The sequence below is a fragment of the Hyperolius riggenbachi genome, chromosome 1 (assembly GCF_040937935.1).
Source record: "Hyperolius riggenbachi isolate aHypRig1 chromosome 1, aHypRig1.pri, whole genome shotgun sequence".
In the NCBI taxonomy this organism is placed as follows: Eukaryota; Metazoa; Chordata; class Amphibia; order Anura; family Hyperoliidae; genus Hyperolius; species Hyperolius riggenbachi.
In genome coordinates, this window is record NC_090646.1 from 92,190,972 (window position 1) to 92,210,728 (window position 19,757).

General features: G+C 44.0%; 1 protein-coding gene across 4 annotated transcripts in view; it reads left to right on the forward strand.

Annotated features, from left to right (window-relative positions):
- Positions 1-19,757, forward strand: part of AFAP1 (actin filament associated protein 1) — a 207,973-nt gene that overhangs the window by 101,792 nt on the left and 86,424 nt on the right. For 3 of the 4 annotated variants that reach the window (XM_068276817.1, XM_068276826.1, XM_068276845.1), the window contains exons 4-6: positions 4,275-4,383; positions 14,923-15,134; positions 18,094-18,273. In XM_068276817.1, coding sequence (XP_068132918.1) covers positions 4,275-4,383; positions 14,923-15,134; positions 18,094-18,273 — 501 coding nt within the window. The remainder of the gene's footprint in view (positions 1-4,274; positions 4,384-14,922; positions 15,135-18,093; positions 18,274-19,757) is intronic. The other variant, XM_068276836.1, reaches the window with a different exon arrangement.

The following is a 19,757-nucleotide window of genomic DNA, read 5'->3' on the forward strand; positions in this document are numbered from 1 at the left end:
CACAGATTGTAGAGTATATTTTGTTTCAATGTTTTATTGAAGAGTTAAATGAGCATCAATCTACTCAAGTCCAAAAGTCCCTGAAAATACGCAGAGCTGTAGTGCGATATGCAGACAAAATGCTTAATCTGTTCCATATTGAACAGTGAGAGGAGTTTTCCCACAAGCAAGCTGCTCCCACAAACTACCATTCCAGAGGGAAACTCTCCTGGCAAACACCATCTCATATGTGGGCCAGAGGACCAGCTCCTCCTATAGATCTCAACCTTCACATAATCCCAGGACCTGCACGCTCCCAGCAGGACCAGGAACTATCTACACTTTACAGCTCTGTTCAGACACTGTTTTTTTTTTTTGTACGCATTCAATGGAACATGATCTAAAATGAAAGTTTGCTTGAAAACATTCTGTAAAAAAACAAACAAAAAACAAACAACTGTACTCCCAATTCATGGATTGAGATGGTCAGTGGGAGGCAAATAATGTTGCTTACATGCACATTTAATGGCTAAGTCAGATGCACTTTCCACTGATTTTGATGTCCTTATCCTTGCCATTTCAACGCTGGAACCCCCCCCCCCCCCCCCCCCCCCCATGGCCCCCACCCGAACTTGTGGCTGCACTTCTGGAAATGAACAAGGACAGTAAATGCGGCTCAGACTGTGCGCAGGCTTGAGCCACTTGCTGCCGTGCTCCATGGAAAAGGCTTTTTTTTTTTTGGGGGGGGGGGGGGGGGGGGATTAGCACTTGAATAGTGAGATGATCCAGAGGTTTCCCAAATTGGCCACTTTTTTTCCCTTCAGGTACACTTTAACTTTGCAAGTAGAACTCACTTGTGTCTGATTAACCGTCTCTGTACTTCGATCACAGCCGCTTGAAGCTGGTTGTTGTGACGCAGGTGGGTTTTGGTTAGGTTTAGGTGGATTACTGTTGGGGTTTAGGGTAGGGGAAATTTTTTTTCATCAGTTATGATTAGCAGGTTTGGGTTGGGCATGAGGAAGAGGAGGTTAATGATATGGGAGAGGTTGGGTTTAGGCATTAAAGTGGATCCGAGATGAACTTTAACTCATTGCATAATTGTGTTCCTTTCATATAGTTTATAGGGCATTCCTCAAGCCAAATACTTTTTTTTTTAATACTCTAATTCCCCTAATTAAACTAAACAAGCCTCGCCCACAGCTTCTCCAGAACGCCAAGGCACTCAGACCCATGTAGCAAGGGCTTATGGGAGCTCAGGCTGGGCAGGAGGAGGAGGTTACTAGCCAGAGATTTCAGAGGGGAGGGGGTGGGGTGGAGATGCAGTTGCAGATTACCTGTGTACTGATTACAAACAGAACATGGCCGCTCTCATTGTATCACAGGAATAAATCCTCTAATGCTGGGATTACACGGTACGTTTTTTGCGTTCAATTCAGCGCGCAATCGATTAGCCATTCGATTTCCTGCTCGATTCTCTTATCTTCCACTAGTTTTTCTTATCTTTTTTCCATTGACTTCTATAAGAAATCGACCGGAAACTAATCGAGCGGAACATCGGACATGTCGGAATTTTATCATCGAAGGCATCTATCGGAATGATTCTTACAAAAAAATGTACCGCGTAATCCCAGCATTAAACTTTTGAAGCTTTATGCAGCCAGATTTTCTGTGTAAACTATCTAAACTTTAGCTAAGCTATATTGACAAGTTACTTGTTATAGTTAGTTTTTCATCTCAGATCCGCTGAAGGGATTTGTGCAGTAAGGGAATCTATTAAGATTAGCAAAAAAGACAGCAAAAAAGAGATGAGCCCACCAAAAACAGCATCACCTGAACTAAGAAATTATTGGCAAACAATTTCATGATGCTCCGGACCTGCCCTGAGTCAGACACCCAACACCAAACATACCCCCCTGCTGCCAGCTAATTCCCTCCAAAGTCAGTCTGGAGACATGGCTCTCTGTGTTAGAGACTGACAGTCAGGGTGGGGTCATACCTGAATCCATGGAAAATTGCTGTGTTTTCCCGCAGACTCTGCACACTTTTGGTTGACAGCCATGGTATGGGAAAAAGCTATCAGAGACTGTATATTTCACTGCACATTACTTCCGTTTTTCACGTGCTTTTGTGAATCTTTGCAAGTGTGACCCCTGCCTCAAAGTAATCTGTCTGCAGGGAGGATGTGCAATGGCTGACAGAGGACCCCTGCATGCCTGTGCTGTTATAGGGGTCTTTTTCAGACTGAGCTCTAGAAAATTAGGCAGAATCAAAGATGGAGCTATTCTATAGTGCCGCCTAAATGTCATTCTTGAATTCAGTTTGTGTCCCATTTCACTGGAGGAATTTGATCTGGGCTTGCAAATGGCATTAGTTGTGACATTTGCACGGAATGCTGTACATGACTATTCTGCCCTGCTGTGTTCATGGCAAACCATCATTTTGAATTTCTGTGTCTCCCAAGCTCATGTCTACCCAATGTTTGAACCATTTGTAATCAGGTTGTCCAATAGAACTTACCTAGGCTAAATGTTTGTTTTGAAGTTCTAACCAATATAATTTTTCTGATCTGCCTCTTTAGCTTCAAAGGTCATATATAAGTTTAAGTTGGATTACTGAAATAAATGGACTTTTGTGCGATATTCTAATTTTCAAGTTTCACCTGTAGGCTCTAGCAGGTGAACCAGCTAATTTAGGCACAGCTATAGTGGTGCTCAGTAACTTCCGTTTATACTCGCATATAAGCCGAGGTACCCAGTTTTCCTTCAGAAACCAGGGAAAAGTGGTTGACTCGCGTATAAGCTTCCACCCCCAGTATAGTCTCCTCCACAGTAGCCAGATGTGCCCTCAGTATAAGTCAGCCCCCTCCGTATAGCCAGATGTGCCCCAAGGATGATACAGTGGTCTCTCAAGACGCCACTAGATGGAATCCTAAATATGAGATACAGAAATTGCCGCACAGGAAGAATCCCTGATCGTTTCACAGCTGATAATGCTGCTTGCACGTTCTGCTCCACAAGCCAGGGTCTTGAGCAGCGCACTCTGCCACCATGTTGCAGTGGATGGGGGAGTTGGGGCATGGACACAGCAGAAAGCCAGCTGACAAGAGCAGGGTCATTAGTGCAAGATCATTACACTCCTCTGCCAGTAACAAAACCTGCTCCACCATCCATGCTGCTCCACTGTCTCGCATGTAAGCGGAGGGGGTAACTTTTCTGCACAATTTTTGTCCTGAAAAATTAGGCTTATAAGTGAGTAAATAAGATAATTTCGGTGTCCATGATGGCCAGAGCTCAAATTAGAAAAAAATGAGGTAATAGCTGGTGCCCGAATTACGTGTTGCTGTCGAGCCAAAATGTGGCCGCGACCATTTTAAATGCACACTTAGCAGGTGCCAAAACTTAAATATCAGAGCTGAATGGACAGACTCTTATTTAGAAAGTGAATTACTCCATATTCCGGAGCACCTTTCCCACCTTGGTCTTCCCTTCATCTTTCCAGCAAGGCTGTGTCATAAATAAAACAGACTTTTCCATGACAAGCTTCTATGCAATGAAACCTTGTTAGCATAAAAGAACAGCTAGTACAATTGTAAATTGATTCCATCTGTGTTGACATTGGCCAAGCACAGCAGCTCGGCCCAGCCCTGTAGTTACCATAACTGTAAAGGTATCTGACTCAGACATAGGCCATTTGTCTTTCATTTCCTCCAACTCTTGCTTTCTGTATCCCCTCCATGTAGGAGAGTGACTTAAAATATGTCTTAAAAATTCATTATGAAATAGCTTCCCTGGCTTGGAGAACTGACCCTGGGCTAAGGCTTTCTTTGTAAGAATGTACAGTATGTAGAACATTCCAAGGGGGCTGTGCTGAAGTCTAGTGTCCATCTTCCTGTTAAAGGACCACTATTGCTAAAAAATGGTAACATTAAAAATTCATATGAATAACATGTACAGTTGATACAGAATTTAATGCACTATAAATGTATTTATTCCTATGTCATGAACTGTATTAGCAATGGGAAGGTAGTATTATTACTATTATTACTGCTGTTAATTTGGGTGGGTGGAAGAATCGTAGAACAAACCATGATGCCAGAATCCCAACATTAAGAGCAAGCTGATAAAGCTAAGTTTTCTCAGTTGGATCTAGCTTTACTGGAAGCTGCTGATCTTCTAAAAAGGGGAGAAAAGAGAAAAAAAATATAGCCTAATCAGTACCTTAGCTTATGGTAAATTTAACTACCGGTATAGACTTTTATGTTATGGTTGTTGACCGTTGTGACTTTTTCTTCACAGCCTCCGGACAATGGACCTCCGCCTTTACCGACGTCCTCCCTTCCAGAAGGCTATTATGAAGAAGCCGTACCTCTCAGCCCCGGTAAAGCTCCTGAGTACATTACCTCCAGTGAGTTATCAGTTCTGATGTTATGTCTGTGTGCTCGAGCAGCAATAGACATATGTGCCCCACCACTGATATCTACTCACCTATATCCACCAGTCCACTTCCTGTCATTTTAGGCCAGTATCAATGTTAAGTAGATTGGCACCTCCTTTGTGGATGTGCTGATCCACTTCTCAACATTGAATCTGCCTGTCTGAAGGGTACTTTACCCTTTAGCAGCCAATTTATTTAGAGGCTTGCAAGTTCTCCTGGCCAATTTATTTTAGCAGACTTTTTTTTTTAATTTCTTATTTGTTAAGTTTCCCTTCTTCTACTACTACTACTACTACTTTAATGTATATTTATGGCACTTTTCTTTAGGGGGCAGTGTGAAAATAACAGATTTCTGCTTTCAGTTTCTATATTTTCTGCTAGCTAGAGAGAGAGATCAAAGCATTCCGATAATTTACAGCACAATGAGTTCTGACGACTGAGGTCGAAAGCAATGCACTTATCTCAAACGAAATAACGCTATTGAATTTGCTAATGGGTTAAGGACTGCAGGACCTGGGCATTCCATTCTACTTTGGTGATTACACTTGTGCTGATCCTCTTCTATCTATGTTGTTAGGCCAGCACATGTAAAAGTTGGGTTGGTTGGTTGATACAGGAGGCGTGTTTTTATTCGCCATACTACACCATCTCTGTAGCTTCCGTTTCAGTAACAATTCTGCTGCTGGTAATGCAAAGTGGGCTCTCTGCAGAACACTTTCTTGCTGGTCTCGTGTTTAGATTTCAGTTTGCGACTCTGTGAAGACGGCTTGCGTTCTTCTACATTAACTAATCAGTAGAGAAGAGCTGAGTTTCACTCGAAGACTGCCCAGTATGTTTGCTTCTGGGCTGATGATATTTAAATAAGAACCCCTTCTATCGTATAAAGCAAGTAAAGTGTGTGCAGTGCATGAGGTAACAAATTTACTTTAAAGCACACCTGAACTGAGAGTGATATGGCGGTCTGACATATTGATTTCCTTTTAACTACTTAAAGACTGCCTCATGCCAATCGGCGTGAAGGCGGCGGCAGCCCCAGGACCGCCTAACGCCAATTGGCGTCAAGTCCTGGGGCTGCAGTTACCCAGGGAACGGCCGTGTGATCGTTCCCTGCCGATTCACGGAACGGAGTTCCGTGAATAGCCTGCTAGCCGCCAACCGCGGCTAGCAGGCTGCTTGTAAACATAAGGGGAAAGAAATCCCCTTTGTTTACAACTGTACAGCGCTGCTGGGGGCCGCAGCTCTCTACGAGATCGGCGATCCCCGGCCTCTTTTTGGCCGGGGAGCGCCGCCCTCTCATAGGCTGATGCCTATGAGAGGAGGAACAGGACGGATCGCTGTCCTGTTCCAAATCTGTTCACGGAGGGGAGGAGGGAAGGGGAGGGAGGGAGAGAGAGCCTGATAGAGGCGAAGAAAAAAAAACAAAGTGCTGCGGCGATCGGACCCCTCCGGCGGCTGGTCCCCTTAGGGACAAAAAAGGAGGTGAGTCCGATCGCTGGGCTCCATAGCTGGGCTGTGCAGGAGGCTGAAAAGCCTGCACAGCCCAGTACTACAAATAACGGCCTGGTCTTTAGGGGGGGGGGGGGGGTAGTACTGTGGGCGGCAAATCGTTAAACAATGCAGATTGCCTGGCTTTTTTGCGAAGACTCTCTTTTTAATAGCTTTATCCCCAGAACCTGAACAAGCATGCATATCACGTGTTTATGACTGTATTAGCTGCATGCTTGTTTCAGGTGTGTGATTCACACACTACTGACCAGATAGATGAGCAGGACTGCCAGGCAACTGGTATTGTTTAAAGTGGACCTGAACTTAGAACTTCTTACCTGCTCTAATCATTATAGAGTTGAGTAGAATCCGCTGCGGAATGTGCACACAGACAAAGCATTTACAGTCTATCTATGGCTCCCACATGGTTGGGCAAATGACCTTGAACAAAAATTGACAGGAAAAAAATCAATTTGCAAACGTGATTGTTTTATTTTCCTGGCTTAAAGCACACTTGAAGTGAGAGCGATATAGAGGCTTACATATTTATTTCCCTTTAAACAATGCTAATTGCCTGCAGTCCTGCTGATCCTCTGCCTCCAATAGTTTAAAACATAGTGTGATTCAGACACTACTGCAGCCAAAGAGATCGGCAGGACTGCCAAGAAACTGGTATTGTTTAAAAGCAAGTAAATATGGCAGCCTCCAAATCCCTCACTTCAGGTGTCCTTTAAACTCCACCCCCTTGCATAGCAACATAACTCGTCACCAGCTATATAGCAAACCTTGCGTCAGCCTGGCCCAGCGACATTAGCACAGCTGTGTATGCACCTTAAAGTGGACCTGAACTCAGAACTTCCTCTCTGCTCTAAAAGATAAGCAACAGCATAAAAACCTTTAAAGAAAAGTCTGTCACAGCTGATACAAATCCTGCAATAAACCTGCAATGTATCTGCTTCCTGGAAGCAAACATATTGTTAACATCCTGTGCTTTTAAATTAGCCTCTCTGCCGTGGCAGCCAGCTAGCACAGCTGAGAGATCACATTACAGGTGTGATTAGTCAGATGAGGGGAAATTAGACATTCTAAACCCTCTAAATACATACAGGGTGCATTTCTCTATGTTCTCCTTCTGTCCTGTGCAAGAGTTCAGGTCCACTTTAAAAGGAAATAAATATGACCGCCTGCATATGACTGTGTCTTTGCAGTATGTAAAGAATCATTGCAATCCACCTCGTCCGCAGAGGTCGTTCACCTGTCGGAATTCATTTGTATGCTAGGACTTTTATCTAGGCTGTGTAGATAGCTGAATGCTATATGTAGAGATTTCAGATGGCAGTGGTATCTGTGGAAAGCACAAGTTTCCATGTGACTGGCTAAATTGCAGTAAAAGCCCGGATTTGAATGTCGGGCACAAAACGCTTGAGCGCTGCACCCACTGGGGGCGCGCTCAGCAGGCCACCCTGTAGTGTCAAGGACTCTTGCCCAATGACTCCTAACTGAATAGATACTGTCTCCAGGAACCCTTAACCATTATCCAGCTGCTTTAAAATGGTCATAGATGCCAGTACAGACATACAGTTTCCCATTCAATGCGTTGGTACAGGACTCGGCCCAAACTGTCCTCTGAGAAACCGAGTCCCAGTGGCATTCATAGTATGTGTGTACCCAACATAACATCCTCTTCTGTGATCTACGATGAGCAAACCAGCATCCCTTCCATCCATACAGAACTTTGCAGCTTGACTTTTTGTACCTCTTTTTCTCTCTCTTATCCACAGGGTCCAGTTCAGTCTTGTAACTCTAACCATTGAAGCTCTGTAGAATCTGCCCCTTCCATAATTTTTTTCATAATTTGCTAATTTTTACATACCACCCCAACTGCAAACTGTTGAACTTTCTTTTGCCCCCCACTCGAAATCCTCTCTTCCCAGCCTTATGAAATGTATGCAAGCTTGTTCTCCTCTTTTGCAATTCCCTTCCAAAAAGACTTTAAAGGGGAACTGAAGTAAGAGGTATACGGAGGCTGCCATATTTATTTCCTTTTAATCAATACCAGTTGCCTGGCAGCCCTGCTGGTCTATTTCTCTGCAGTAGTATCTGAATAACACCAGAAACAAGCATGCAGCTAGTCTTGTCAGATCTGACTTTAAAGTCTGAAACACCTGCTCTGCTGCATGCTTGTTCAGGGTCTATGGCTAATAGTATTAGAGGCAGAGGCAGAGGTTCAGCAGGGCTGCCAGGCAACTGGTATTGTTTAAAAGGAAATAAACATGGCAGCCTCCATATACCTCTCTCTTCAGTTCCCCTTTAAAGTGAACCTCCGGACTAAAAATCTACTCAGCAGAACTGAAAAGGCTTGGTGTTTCTTTAACAGTTTCACAGCATCAGAACTTTGTTTTTCTTACCAAAGCATCACTTTTAGCTGCATTTTTAGCTAAGCTCCACCCATCAAAGAAAACTGCCCAGGCTTTTTTTCCCTGATTGTAACGATCGATATCAGCACACAGAGAGAATCTGATTATTGGTGATCTGCAGTACACCAAGAATACAGATATATACCCGATTATTGATGATCTGCAGAATCACCAATAATACAGATATATTGCTAACCTCTGGACACCTGTATATAACGTGAGTGTTTGGTGCAACTGTATTTACTTTGAGTAATCCACCTGATGAGCAGGTGGTCCTTGACAGTATGGACAATACTGCTCTTTAGAGAAGCACGAGAACCCTCCAGCAGCCTGAGATCTCCCAAGGGGTGGAGTCTCCGGCTGAAGTAGGAAGGGCCAGAGAGTGAGTGACACCTGAAGGTGGATGTCACTAACTGATCTGGAGACTATCTGCTAAAGAGGAGAGATAGCTCTCAAGGTCGGGCAAGCCGGGGCGGCAACACACGGACAAATAAAGTACAAAGACAGACGGCTGGTTCGGTATCCAAGACAGGCAGGGTTGGCAACAGATAATCAGATATGCGTGGTACCGAATCAGCGAGCGTAGGAATAGTCAGGAAAGCAATAGGTCATAACAGATATCAAACAATGCCTAGTCTTAGGTGTGAGGTCCGTGGTCTCTACACCCTGGAACTAGTGTTGGGCGAACAGTGTTCGCCACTGTTCGGGTTCTGCAGAACATCACCCTGTTCGGGTGATGTTCGAGTTCGGCCGAACACCTGATGGTGTTCGGCCTTTTAAGTTCGGGTTCGTCCCGAACTACTGAATGGCCGCCGAACAGGGCCCCTGTTCGGCCGAACAGGGCCCTGTTCGCCCGAACATGCCGCAATACGGCCCCCCTATGGGGTCGCAGGCATAAGGGGGGAGCATGCCCCGATCGCGGGGGGGGGGGGGGGGCGGAAATTCCCCCCACCCCCTCCGCTAGCGCTCCCCCCTCTGCCCGCTTCCCCATACAAAAGTTTAAGGCAAGTTAAATAGTACTTGGTGGCTGGCACTGGCAGTGGAGTGAGGAGGAGGAGGAGTCCGAGTAGCAGAGTGACGCGTTGAGGCCGGGCAGCGGGCGGTTCAGCGGTAGTACCCTTGTGGTACTTCCGCCCTTTCTCTGACCTCACGTCCTCTGCATACGAGGGTACGCGTCACGCGTACCCTCGTATGCGTCATCACGTAGAGGACGTGAGGTCAGAGAAAGGGCGGAAGTACCACAAGGGTACTACCGCTGAACCGCCCGCTGCCCGGCCTCAATGCGTCACTCTGCTACTCGGACTCCTCCTCCCCCCCCCCCTTGGCCATCATAAAAGTTCTGCCTCTCAGCGCGCGTGTATTCCTGAATCTGCGTGAACTAACAGACCCAGCCACACCAGCCGCATGCTGCTGCGTGCAAACCGCCGCACTGGACGCAGAACCAGCCGCCCCACTATCAGTACATGCGGCGGCTTTTCCGTGTTCACTCCCAGTACCAGTAGCATGCCTCTGTGTGCAATCCGCCGCGCTGGACGCGGAATTAGCCGCCTTGCTATCGGCACACGCGGCGGCTTTTCCGCGTTTTCTCACACTGATGCTGTGCAAAGCGTGATGGGATTTCCTATGTTGTTGTTCACGTTGCCTAGCAACTCGGAGGGGGTGATCAGCACACAGGACAGTTGGAATTGTGTCTTATGCTTCCTGTCACCTCTATTCAACCAAAAAGATGGCTGCCCTCATGAAATCAAATATTTGCCTGTTCTTTTAAAACAGGGTGGGTAAGAGATTATATTACCTATCTATTTTAATTAACATAACTAATGTAACTTAATGACAGTATGTTTGTTTAGTCTGAAGTTCCTCTTTAAGCTTTAACCCTTGCCACAGTTATGTGAACTCTTAACCAGTTTGGGAGCGGCTCTAGTTAGAACTATGCTGCACTTGTACCTGCCTAAGCAGCATAGTTTAAACGCCGCCTGATTGAGGGCACAAGAAGCAATATCGTTTCCCCGCTGGCACAGAACTCGGCTGTCTCAAGACATCTGAGCTTCGTAACTCGTTCTGGAGCCATTTTCATTGGCTCCCGATCACTGTGAGCCAATCACTGTGATCAGGAAGTGAATGAATAAAGAAAAAGCCGGACCAGAGGCTCTGTTCCGAAATGAGTTAAAGGACACCTGAAATGAGAGCAACACGGAGGCTGCCGTGTTTATTCCCTTATATACAATGCCCTTTGCCTGCTCTAATACTTTTACTAATACTTCACAGTCATTTCCTCAGCCAGGACGAAGGAGCTGCTAGTGGTTGCATCATATACCCAGTACGCCTGGTGAGATTAGCGCAAGATTGCACATCACTAAGTTTGCACATTTACCCGTTTTTGTTTGGAACTCCTTTTTAATGGAAGGTCTTTGCATACGCACACAACCACAAGAATCACAAATGTTCACAAAATTAATTTTTTTTCAATATTTTAGATTTTCAGAAGGTGCTTCCTGTGAAGTTCTAATTTTAATGTATTTTTTTTTTAATGCCACAAACTTCCTCACGTTTTGCGCAAATTAGTTTTCTCATACCGATCGACTTTCCTTCACATTCTTGTCTTTGCACAATTGTAAAAGTTTTTTCCCCCTAAATTTGAGTGAAGTGGAAATGGCTGTATGCTCTTTTCACTGATTCAGGTGATTATTTTATTTTTCCAACATAAGTGCAATGTAATACGCCAGGTTAGAAGCGTTATTTCAAAAGGTACAGCTTAGAGGAGAAAGAGAAGAGTAGGTTAATGCTAGCAGCTGCAGTGGCCCTTTGACCTCAATTCTTGACAGCAATAATGTAATCCAGGTTCGTAGCGGCCTTTCCCTTCTCATAATGATGTTTTTGGCCTCCATCCTTTGATTCCTCGTGGGGTTTGGAGAAGGATTGCACAGCCTGTTCTACCACAACGAAGGCCGGCGCTTTCCCTGCCAGAATACCACACTGATGAAAACGCACCATGTTTTTGTTGTTAATGGCATTACAAAACAACCCATCCTCAAAAGGGGGGAAATCTATAAAATGTAGGGGAGGAACCAGATAATGATTAGATTTTGTGGTTTGTGTTTTGGCATGAGCCAAATGATTGGGTCAGTCTTCTGAAATACAAACAGAGAAATATAGGAGTGCTTATTCTCCACAGGCCTAGAACATTATTCACAGTTTGGTACCAGCATGTATGATGTGTTTGATCTCTTATGCTTGTTAGGACGGGGCTGGACGTCTTCCATGTTGAGATACTACTTGTTAGGTCAACATGAAAATGATTTATTTTTTCTGAGGAGCCAAGACATCCACGGGAGGGTTTGGCTTAGCGATTATGACTAATTTCCAACAAGGAAAAAAATAATTTCCCATCTGAACCTAGAAGACATTGGGGGTGTAGATGAAGCCAAAAGGGATTAAAAGCTCTATGGGTTTAAAGGGACCATGTCACTTACTGAGCAGCGAGGAAGGGTGACCAAACACCCTAAAAAAGAAAAAACAAAGACAACGGGAGCCCAAATGGTGCAGTAGGTCACAAGAAGAGAGATGAAAAACAAAAAGGAATTAGGGTACTCAAAGGAAGGTTGCTAAAGGGTCAACCAACCGCTGATAGTGCTCCAAGGCTCTCTCCATACCTGGCTCTGATACAACTCTGGCACTTAACTTTGCCTGAGGAAGTGGGCGCAGACCCAAGAAACGCATTGCCTGTGCTTATTAAAATTCATACTTATATGAACTTGTCATTATTGAGGTAGACCACCTCTATTTTTAGCTGTTTTTAACTCCATTTTAGCTACTTTTGGGTGCCTCTTGCCCACTTTTTTCTTACTGAGCAGATCATTTGTGTGTTGCCGTAGAACCAATGTATTAACTGATCGGCAAAGGAAGTGTATGATTTGAGTGCTTGCGGTTGGCTGTTAGGATGTTATATAGCTGACTACCATCTGTAGGCATGCAGTATATAATATGAATTGATGCGGGTGTCCAATTTATTCGCCAGGCTATATCATTGCCAAACCTACACCTTCAAATGAAGATGACAGTAGGTGAGTATTGATTAGAAAGAGAGGTTAGGGTTGGGTTTATTTTTATTTAATGACTGAGGTAAGGAAGTTAAGGTTTTACTTCAGGTTGAGCTTTTGGCACCACTGTTGTTTGAGATGGGTCAGGCGTAAGATTGGGGCTAGGTGAGGTTATGGTTGGCCACCAGAGAGAAAAAAGAAATCCATCTGATGGGTAGAACCATCATAAAACTTGGACAAAAAGACCACTGCAAAGCCTTTAGTAGAAAATCTATAGAAGCACATTATTTTTTCTATGTATTCAGTATTTACTGGAAACTAGCATTGGTGTTCGCCATATCAAATTTGGAACACCAGAGTACTTCCAAACACAATTTCAGTATGAACAAACTGACAGCAGGGGCGTAGCAATAGGGGTTGCAGAGGTTGCGACCGCATCGGGGCCCTTGGGCCAGAGGGGCCCTAGAGGGCCCTCCCTCAACTACAGTATTAGCTCTCTATTGGTCCTGTGCTCATAATAATCACTTCTATAGATACTATGAATAGTGGTAACAAACTGTTTCCCATCCCCTTGCACCTCTGACACTGTAGTTGCCATTGGTAGGTTTTGGTGCACCGTATCAATTGTTATGTATAGAGTACTTGGGGGGGCCCCATTGTAAAACCTGCATCAGGGCCCACAGCTCCTTAGCTACACCACTGACTGACAGGGTCAGGGGCAGTTCACTTACGTGTTTCATGTGACTCAGATGCATCCTCCTTCTGGCTTTGGCACTCTGCAGGGCTTGAATCTCCCTCCTTTCCCCATTCTCTATTCTGCATGGTTTGGCTCCAAGTTCCCTATACTCTACTCTGCAGGGTTTGAATCTCAGGCATACATATGAAAACGGCGCCGGTAGACTTGGGCGCAGGATACAGCTGTTCTATGGCTGATCCTGCTTTTGCTCAAGTCCGGGCCGTGTTCATTACTATTCCCCCTCCAGGCCGCCATGGATAGTTATGGGAATGATATAATTCGGCTTCCAGCGATTGCTGGAGGCCGAATTATTGTGTTTTTAAGCAACTTTGGCTCCGTCTTCTGACGGAGCCAACGTTACTCACTGAGTGCCGCTATAGATTCCTATTATAGTCTGTGCCGCACTGACTGCGTCCAAATCTAGCAGCGCTGAAAAGCACTGCTCCGACTCTACAGGGTTTGAATCTCAGTTCCCTGTTCTCTCTTCTGCATGGTTTAGATCTCAGTTCTCCATACTCTACTCTGCGGGGTTTGGATCTCAGTTCCCCATACTCTACTCTGCAGGTTTTGGATCTCAGTTTCTCATACTCTGCTCTGTAGGGTTTGAAACTCAGTTCCCCATACTCCACTCTGCAGGTTTGGATCTCGGTTCCCCATACTCTATTCTGCATGGTTTGGATCTCAGTTCCTCATACTCTGCAGGGTTTTGATAACCGGTACCCATACTCTACTCTGCAGGGTTTGTATCTCGGTCCCTCATACTGTGCTCTGTAGGGTTTGGATCTCAGTTCCCCATACTCTACTCTGCATGATTTGGATCTCAGTTCCCCATACTCTATTCTGCAGTTTTGGATCTCAGTTCCTCATACTCTACTCTGCAGGGTTTGGATCTCAGTTCCTCATACTCTACTCTGTAGGGTTTGAAACTCTGTTCCCCATACTCTTTCTGCAGGTTTGGATCTCGGTTCCCCATACTCTATTCTGCAGGTTTGGATCTCGGTTCCCCATACTCTATTCTGCATGGTTTGGATCTCAGTTCCTCATACTCTGCAGGGTTTCGATAACCATTCCCTATACTCTACTCTGCAGAGTTTGGATCTCAGTTCCTCATACTCTACTCTGCGGGGTTTCGATAACAGTTCCCCATACTCTACTCTGCAGAGTTTGGATCTCAGTTCCTCATACTCTACTCTGCAGGGTTTCAATAACAGTTCCCCAAATTCTACTTTGTAGGGTTTGGATATCAGTTCCCCATACTCTACTCTGTAGGCTTTGGATCTCGGTTCCCCATACTCTATTCTGTATGGTTTGGATCTCAGTTCCTCATACTCTGCAGGGTTTCGATAACAGTTCCCCATACTCTACTCTGCAGGGTTTGGTTCTCCGTTCCTCGTACTCTACTCTGCAGGGTTTGTATCTCATGTACCCATACTCTATTCTGCAGGCTTTGGATCTCAGTTCCCCATACTCTATTCTGCAGGGCTTGGATCTCAGTTCTCTATACTCCATGTATGTATGCCTTTTTTCTGGTCAAAACAGATCCAGATCCTAACTCATTATGATAAATGAAAATTTGCAGTGTCTATGAGACAAGAGGTGACATAATCCAGAGACTTTTGAAGTAAACCCAAAGTCTGCATTTTTTTTCATATTCAGCTATGCTACTTTGCATTGCTTTAGTTGAAATACTACACAGGAGGTTCCTGCTTCTCGGCAATGTGACATAGCAAAACATGAAACTTTCAGCTTAGCTGTAGGTTGGTATGCCTACCCTTTTAAAGTTTTCAATTTCCTGTGTTTTTTACAATCTTATTTGTTTCTTTCTTTACAGATTATGATTCAGATGCCATGAGCAGTTCTTATGAGTCGTATGATGAAGAAGAGGAAGATGGGAAAGGACAGAAGAAGCGGCTTCAGTGGCCTTCAGAGGAAGCCTCAATGGACCTGGTGAAGGATGCGAAGATCTGTGCATTCCTTCTGAGGAAGAAGAGATTTGGCCAATGGACTAAGCTTCTGTGTGTAATTAAAGACAACAAATTAATGGTGAGATGTCTTGTAATCATACTGTAGCCTTCACTTTTATAATTATCAGAAGCGCTGTGGTTTTCTCCTTCTCCTATGTTCACATTCCCTAAACCCTTGTCCTGTGGTGACTCCAGCAGCCAGGTCGCCCATCTGACAAGGGTCATGTAACGTGTATGACCAACAGGATCACTCCATACACCTGCAGCAACCATGTCTTCACCTACCCATAACACTTGTCCTGGAGGTGGGCGGCCTTTTAATGTAAAAAGCTGGGAGACCCCATAAACTTTGGCCCCCTGCAGAGACAGGGTCTGCTCCCCAGCAGTCTTTGACTACAATATTTAACTCTCTTGATCACAAGCAATATATCTTGCTATAGCCAGGGCCGAATTTGTACTTTTTACGGCCCATCAAAGTCAGAAATTCTGGAAGTGAACTGGAGGCGGGGACCGGAGCATCGGTAAATGGCTGCGTAGGCACAGAGCGTCTGTGGGGGACCATTAGAAGCCCCAGGTAAGTTCAACTCTTTTTTTTTTCCTACAGTACTCCTTTAAACCCATATATGTTGCAAGAGAGGGATCGGGACTTGATTCCTACAGCAACCGTTTGTAACCGACGGTATATAGGCGCGTTGGATTTGCTATCCTGGAGTTCTGTTGCTATGTGGATCCACTGTAAATATCTTCTTCATTTGTAACAACACACCTAGCTAGCTTGTTTTCCTTCAATACGATGTTCTCTTAAGGTGGCCACTAACAATTCAATTTCTAGCATAAAATCGTTAGAGCGATCAGAAATTCTGATCGGAAGTGAAATCGTTCACTACACCATCAACGAACCAATCTTTGCTTCCTATCTATAATAACTAACAAGAAAATCTTTTTGGTTTGATGTAAATCCAATCGGACGACTATTTTTATAATCTTTCGTAATCGATTGTGCCCCTCAACGGAGATTATTTACAACCAATCCGATCAGAATTTCTGATCGCTCCAACGGTTTTTCACTAGAAATTGGACCGTTAGTGGCCACCTTTACAATACCAAACAAAGACCTGCACCACCTGCCACATAACAATGACTCTTTATTTACTCCACTGGCTAACCATGATATGGAGACTTCTGTGCAATATTGGCTTATTGAGTGTGAAACCGTTGCACAATCAGTGCCTTGGATACCTGCAGGATTTGTTGCAGCTGCATCACACCTCCCACAATGTTAGGTCAAAAGGATCTAATAACTTGGTCACCCCCCCCCCCCCCCAGTGTCTATCTCAAAACCTTTGGAGCCAGAGCCTTCTGTCATGCTGTCCCTACCCTTTGGAACTCCGTGCCAAACTCAATCAGGACAGCTCCATCCCTGGAAGCATTTAAGTCTAAACTGAAAAGCCACCTGTTTAGCCTGGAATTTATGAACCCCTGACTATGTCCTCTGTAACACAGTCCACCCTGCAACTATGTATTGATCTGAAACACATCTATGCACTTTGAGTCCTATGCGAGAAAAGCGCTTTACAGATGTTATTGTATTGTATATTTTTAAAGAGACACTGAAGCAAAAAAAAAAATTATAATATAATGAATTGGTTGTGTAGTCAGAATAATTCCTAGAACATTAGTAGCAAAGAAAATATTCTTAATTTTATTTTCAGTTTTTTTTTTTTTAAATAACATTGCATCATTCTCTTAATATTTGCAGTTTATACACTACTCAGCATTCTAAATGATTTCACAGAGCAGACTAGTGAACTTTTGAACGGTTCTCTGCAGAAAAAACAAACAAACAGCAATACAGTGCCAGACACTTCAGATAAGCTTCAGAAGACAGAGCTCCCTGTGACAAAGTCGTGGAGCTCAATGAGAGATGTCCAAACCTGGACATCTTCAAACGCACTCTTAAAACACACCTTTTCAGACAAGCTTATAACATTCTATAGCCCTTTATTTACTTATTTGTCACAATGTAATCAGAGGCAAAGAATCACTGCCTCCACCCCCTTACCTAGTGTGTCCCCCACTACCCATTAGATTGTAAGCTCGCAAGGGCAGGGTCATCCTCCTAATGTTTACTGTTTTTGTAACAATATTTGTGCTGCTTGGAACTCTGCTGTATATTTGTTAGTTGTATCTATGTTCCCCTTGTCGTCTTATTGTGCTTTGTAAAGCGCTGCGGAATATGTTGGCGCTATATAAATAAAAAATAATAATAATAATAATAATAACTGCATAGATAACTGGAGTTTAACTCTTCCTGTACTGGAAACAATATTAGACTATTATGCCTATGCTCCTAATGTTTTATTTCTTAGCTGTACTACACATACAAATCATTATATCATATTTTTTTTTGCTTCAGTGTCTCTTTTTAAGCTGTTTTTATCTACTGTATATTCCTGCGTATAAGACTACTTTTTAACCCTTGAAAATCTTCAGAAAACTTGGGGGTCGTCTTATACGCCGGGTGATACACCCTGTCCTATTACCAACTCTCAGATCTCGCTGCTGAGGACTGTAGTGAAGCGGTGTAGGCGCACATGTGCGAGGTCTGAGAGGCAAAGAAGCAGGTAAATAGTATACAAGGGCAGGCCAGAAGGGTGAAAGAGGCGTGTTTTATGGGCACAGCGCAATCTATTCTTCCATAGCGCACTGATAAACCGGTAGACAGAGAGCTGACCAATCCACTTAGGGAGAGGGAGAGTTGACCAATCCAACCGGTCAATTGCGTATATACTGTTATATACTGGGTACCACATACAGTACAGCACCAGTATCTGTTCATACATAGCACCAGTATATGATTTTTTTTTATTTTAATTTGGTGTGCGTTGGAAAAGGGGTAGTCTTATACAGCGAGTATATCCCAAACTCTATATTTTAACTGGAAAAGTTGGGGGGTTGTCTTGTACGCCCAGTCGTCTTATACGCCAGAATATACAGTACTTCGTTCTGTATTAATAGCTAAAATCTTTTCCTCCTAGTGCTATAAATCCTCTAAGGACCAGCAACCCCAGATGGAGCTCCTGCTGAATGGCTGCTCTGTGGCCTATGTTCCGAAGGACAGCAAGAAGAAGAAGCATGAGCTGAAGATCACACACCAGGGCACAGACGCTCTGGTGCTCGCAGTGCAGAGTGAGGAGCAGGCCGAGCAGTGGCTGAGGGTATGTGTGTGTGGAATATTTACCTCATGCTGCTTATGCTGACTGTGCTTATACATTGTGTTCTGTGTGCCTGGCCTCTGTCTTCCTTCTAGGCTTGTTTAGTAAGAAATCACAGTAGCGTCATAGCAGGCCTGACTGACTAGTAATGTGTTGCACGTGTCACATCTCATTGCAGGCGTCCTCTGCTGTGTGCAGCCATTAGATTTTATTATGCAGCGGCAGAGCTGCTAGACGTACCGCGGCGACACACAATACATTAGCTTGTTAGTAAACGCCACTGCTTAATGCCTTTAAGGACTTCCTTTTTACAACTCATAATGATTTGCAGATGAGCTCTTTGACTTGGGTTTACTTTTTTAATTTGAAGTTGAAATGTAGGAAAACGGATAAGAGCGTAGTTGAATTTAAGTATACGATAAAGACCGATTCTTAAAATGCTACATTCAAGTTTTGGCGGCTGGAATGAGCGTTCGCAAATAATTCGTCTGTCAGTTTCATTTTGCATAAAAATTTTAACAGACATAAAATATAAAAGAATAGAATGGCCTGGACACTTAGCTTACGAGGAGATCTTGCACCAATGAATAGCAATATAATGGCTTTAGAAGTTACGATACATAAGTGGGAACAAAGCAAAAGAGATCGAGAGCCCTCTATGGTGTAGTATTGAAAATACTACAAGGGAGGTCTATAGAAAAATTAGGAGTTTTATTTTCGCAAGTGCGGATCACCAAGTAGGCAGCTACTTTTTTGGGCAGCAGGGGAACTTAAAACCATCCCCTCAGGGATATAAGATGTCGCTCTCTGTAGGCAGGAAGTTAAAGTTAACCCCTCCACCAGAGAGGAAGTAACACTTACCTACCCATTTAAGAGTCAGCACGAAACTGTCATCAAAAAAGTTTATTATGTACTCCATTGAGTACATAATAAATGTTATTGACGACCGTATTTCTTGTTATCACTGACAAATACGGTAGCTGAGAATATAAAATTGTTGATTCTGGAAAGAAGAATCCAATTCATGCAGTGTCCAGATGGCTGATGCATTTCTTGGTCAAGAACTACTTCATCAGAGGACCACAAAAATGTAATAAGAATGTACAATGTGATCTGGCTATGGTTGGATCATAAACAAGTGTATCCCAGAGAGCCAGGATATATTCTGCCAAAGGCTGAAGAATAGATAAGAAAGACAGACAACGAGCTCCTCTGAGGGACAGTTGGTGACATGACCTTATTTATATTTTTCAAATGTCCTTCCTCTGTATTATTTTAACCTTTTTTTTTTGGGGGGGGGGGGGGGGGGGTAGCAGTATTATTGAGCATTTTCAGGAATCTCTTGCTTCCTGTGACAAGGTTGCGGTCAGTTCCAGGGACCTCTCCACATCTGCATTAGCAGGCCACTGGATGGTTTCATTCTCTGGCTAGATTCATTCATTGTGGATTGTCCCCCCAGTCCAGGCATAATACTGCAGTGTAATATG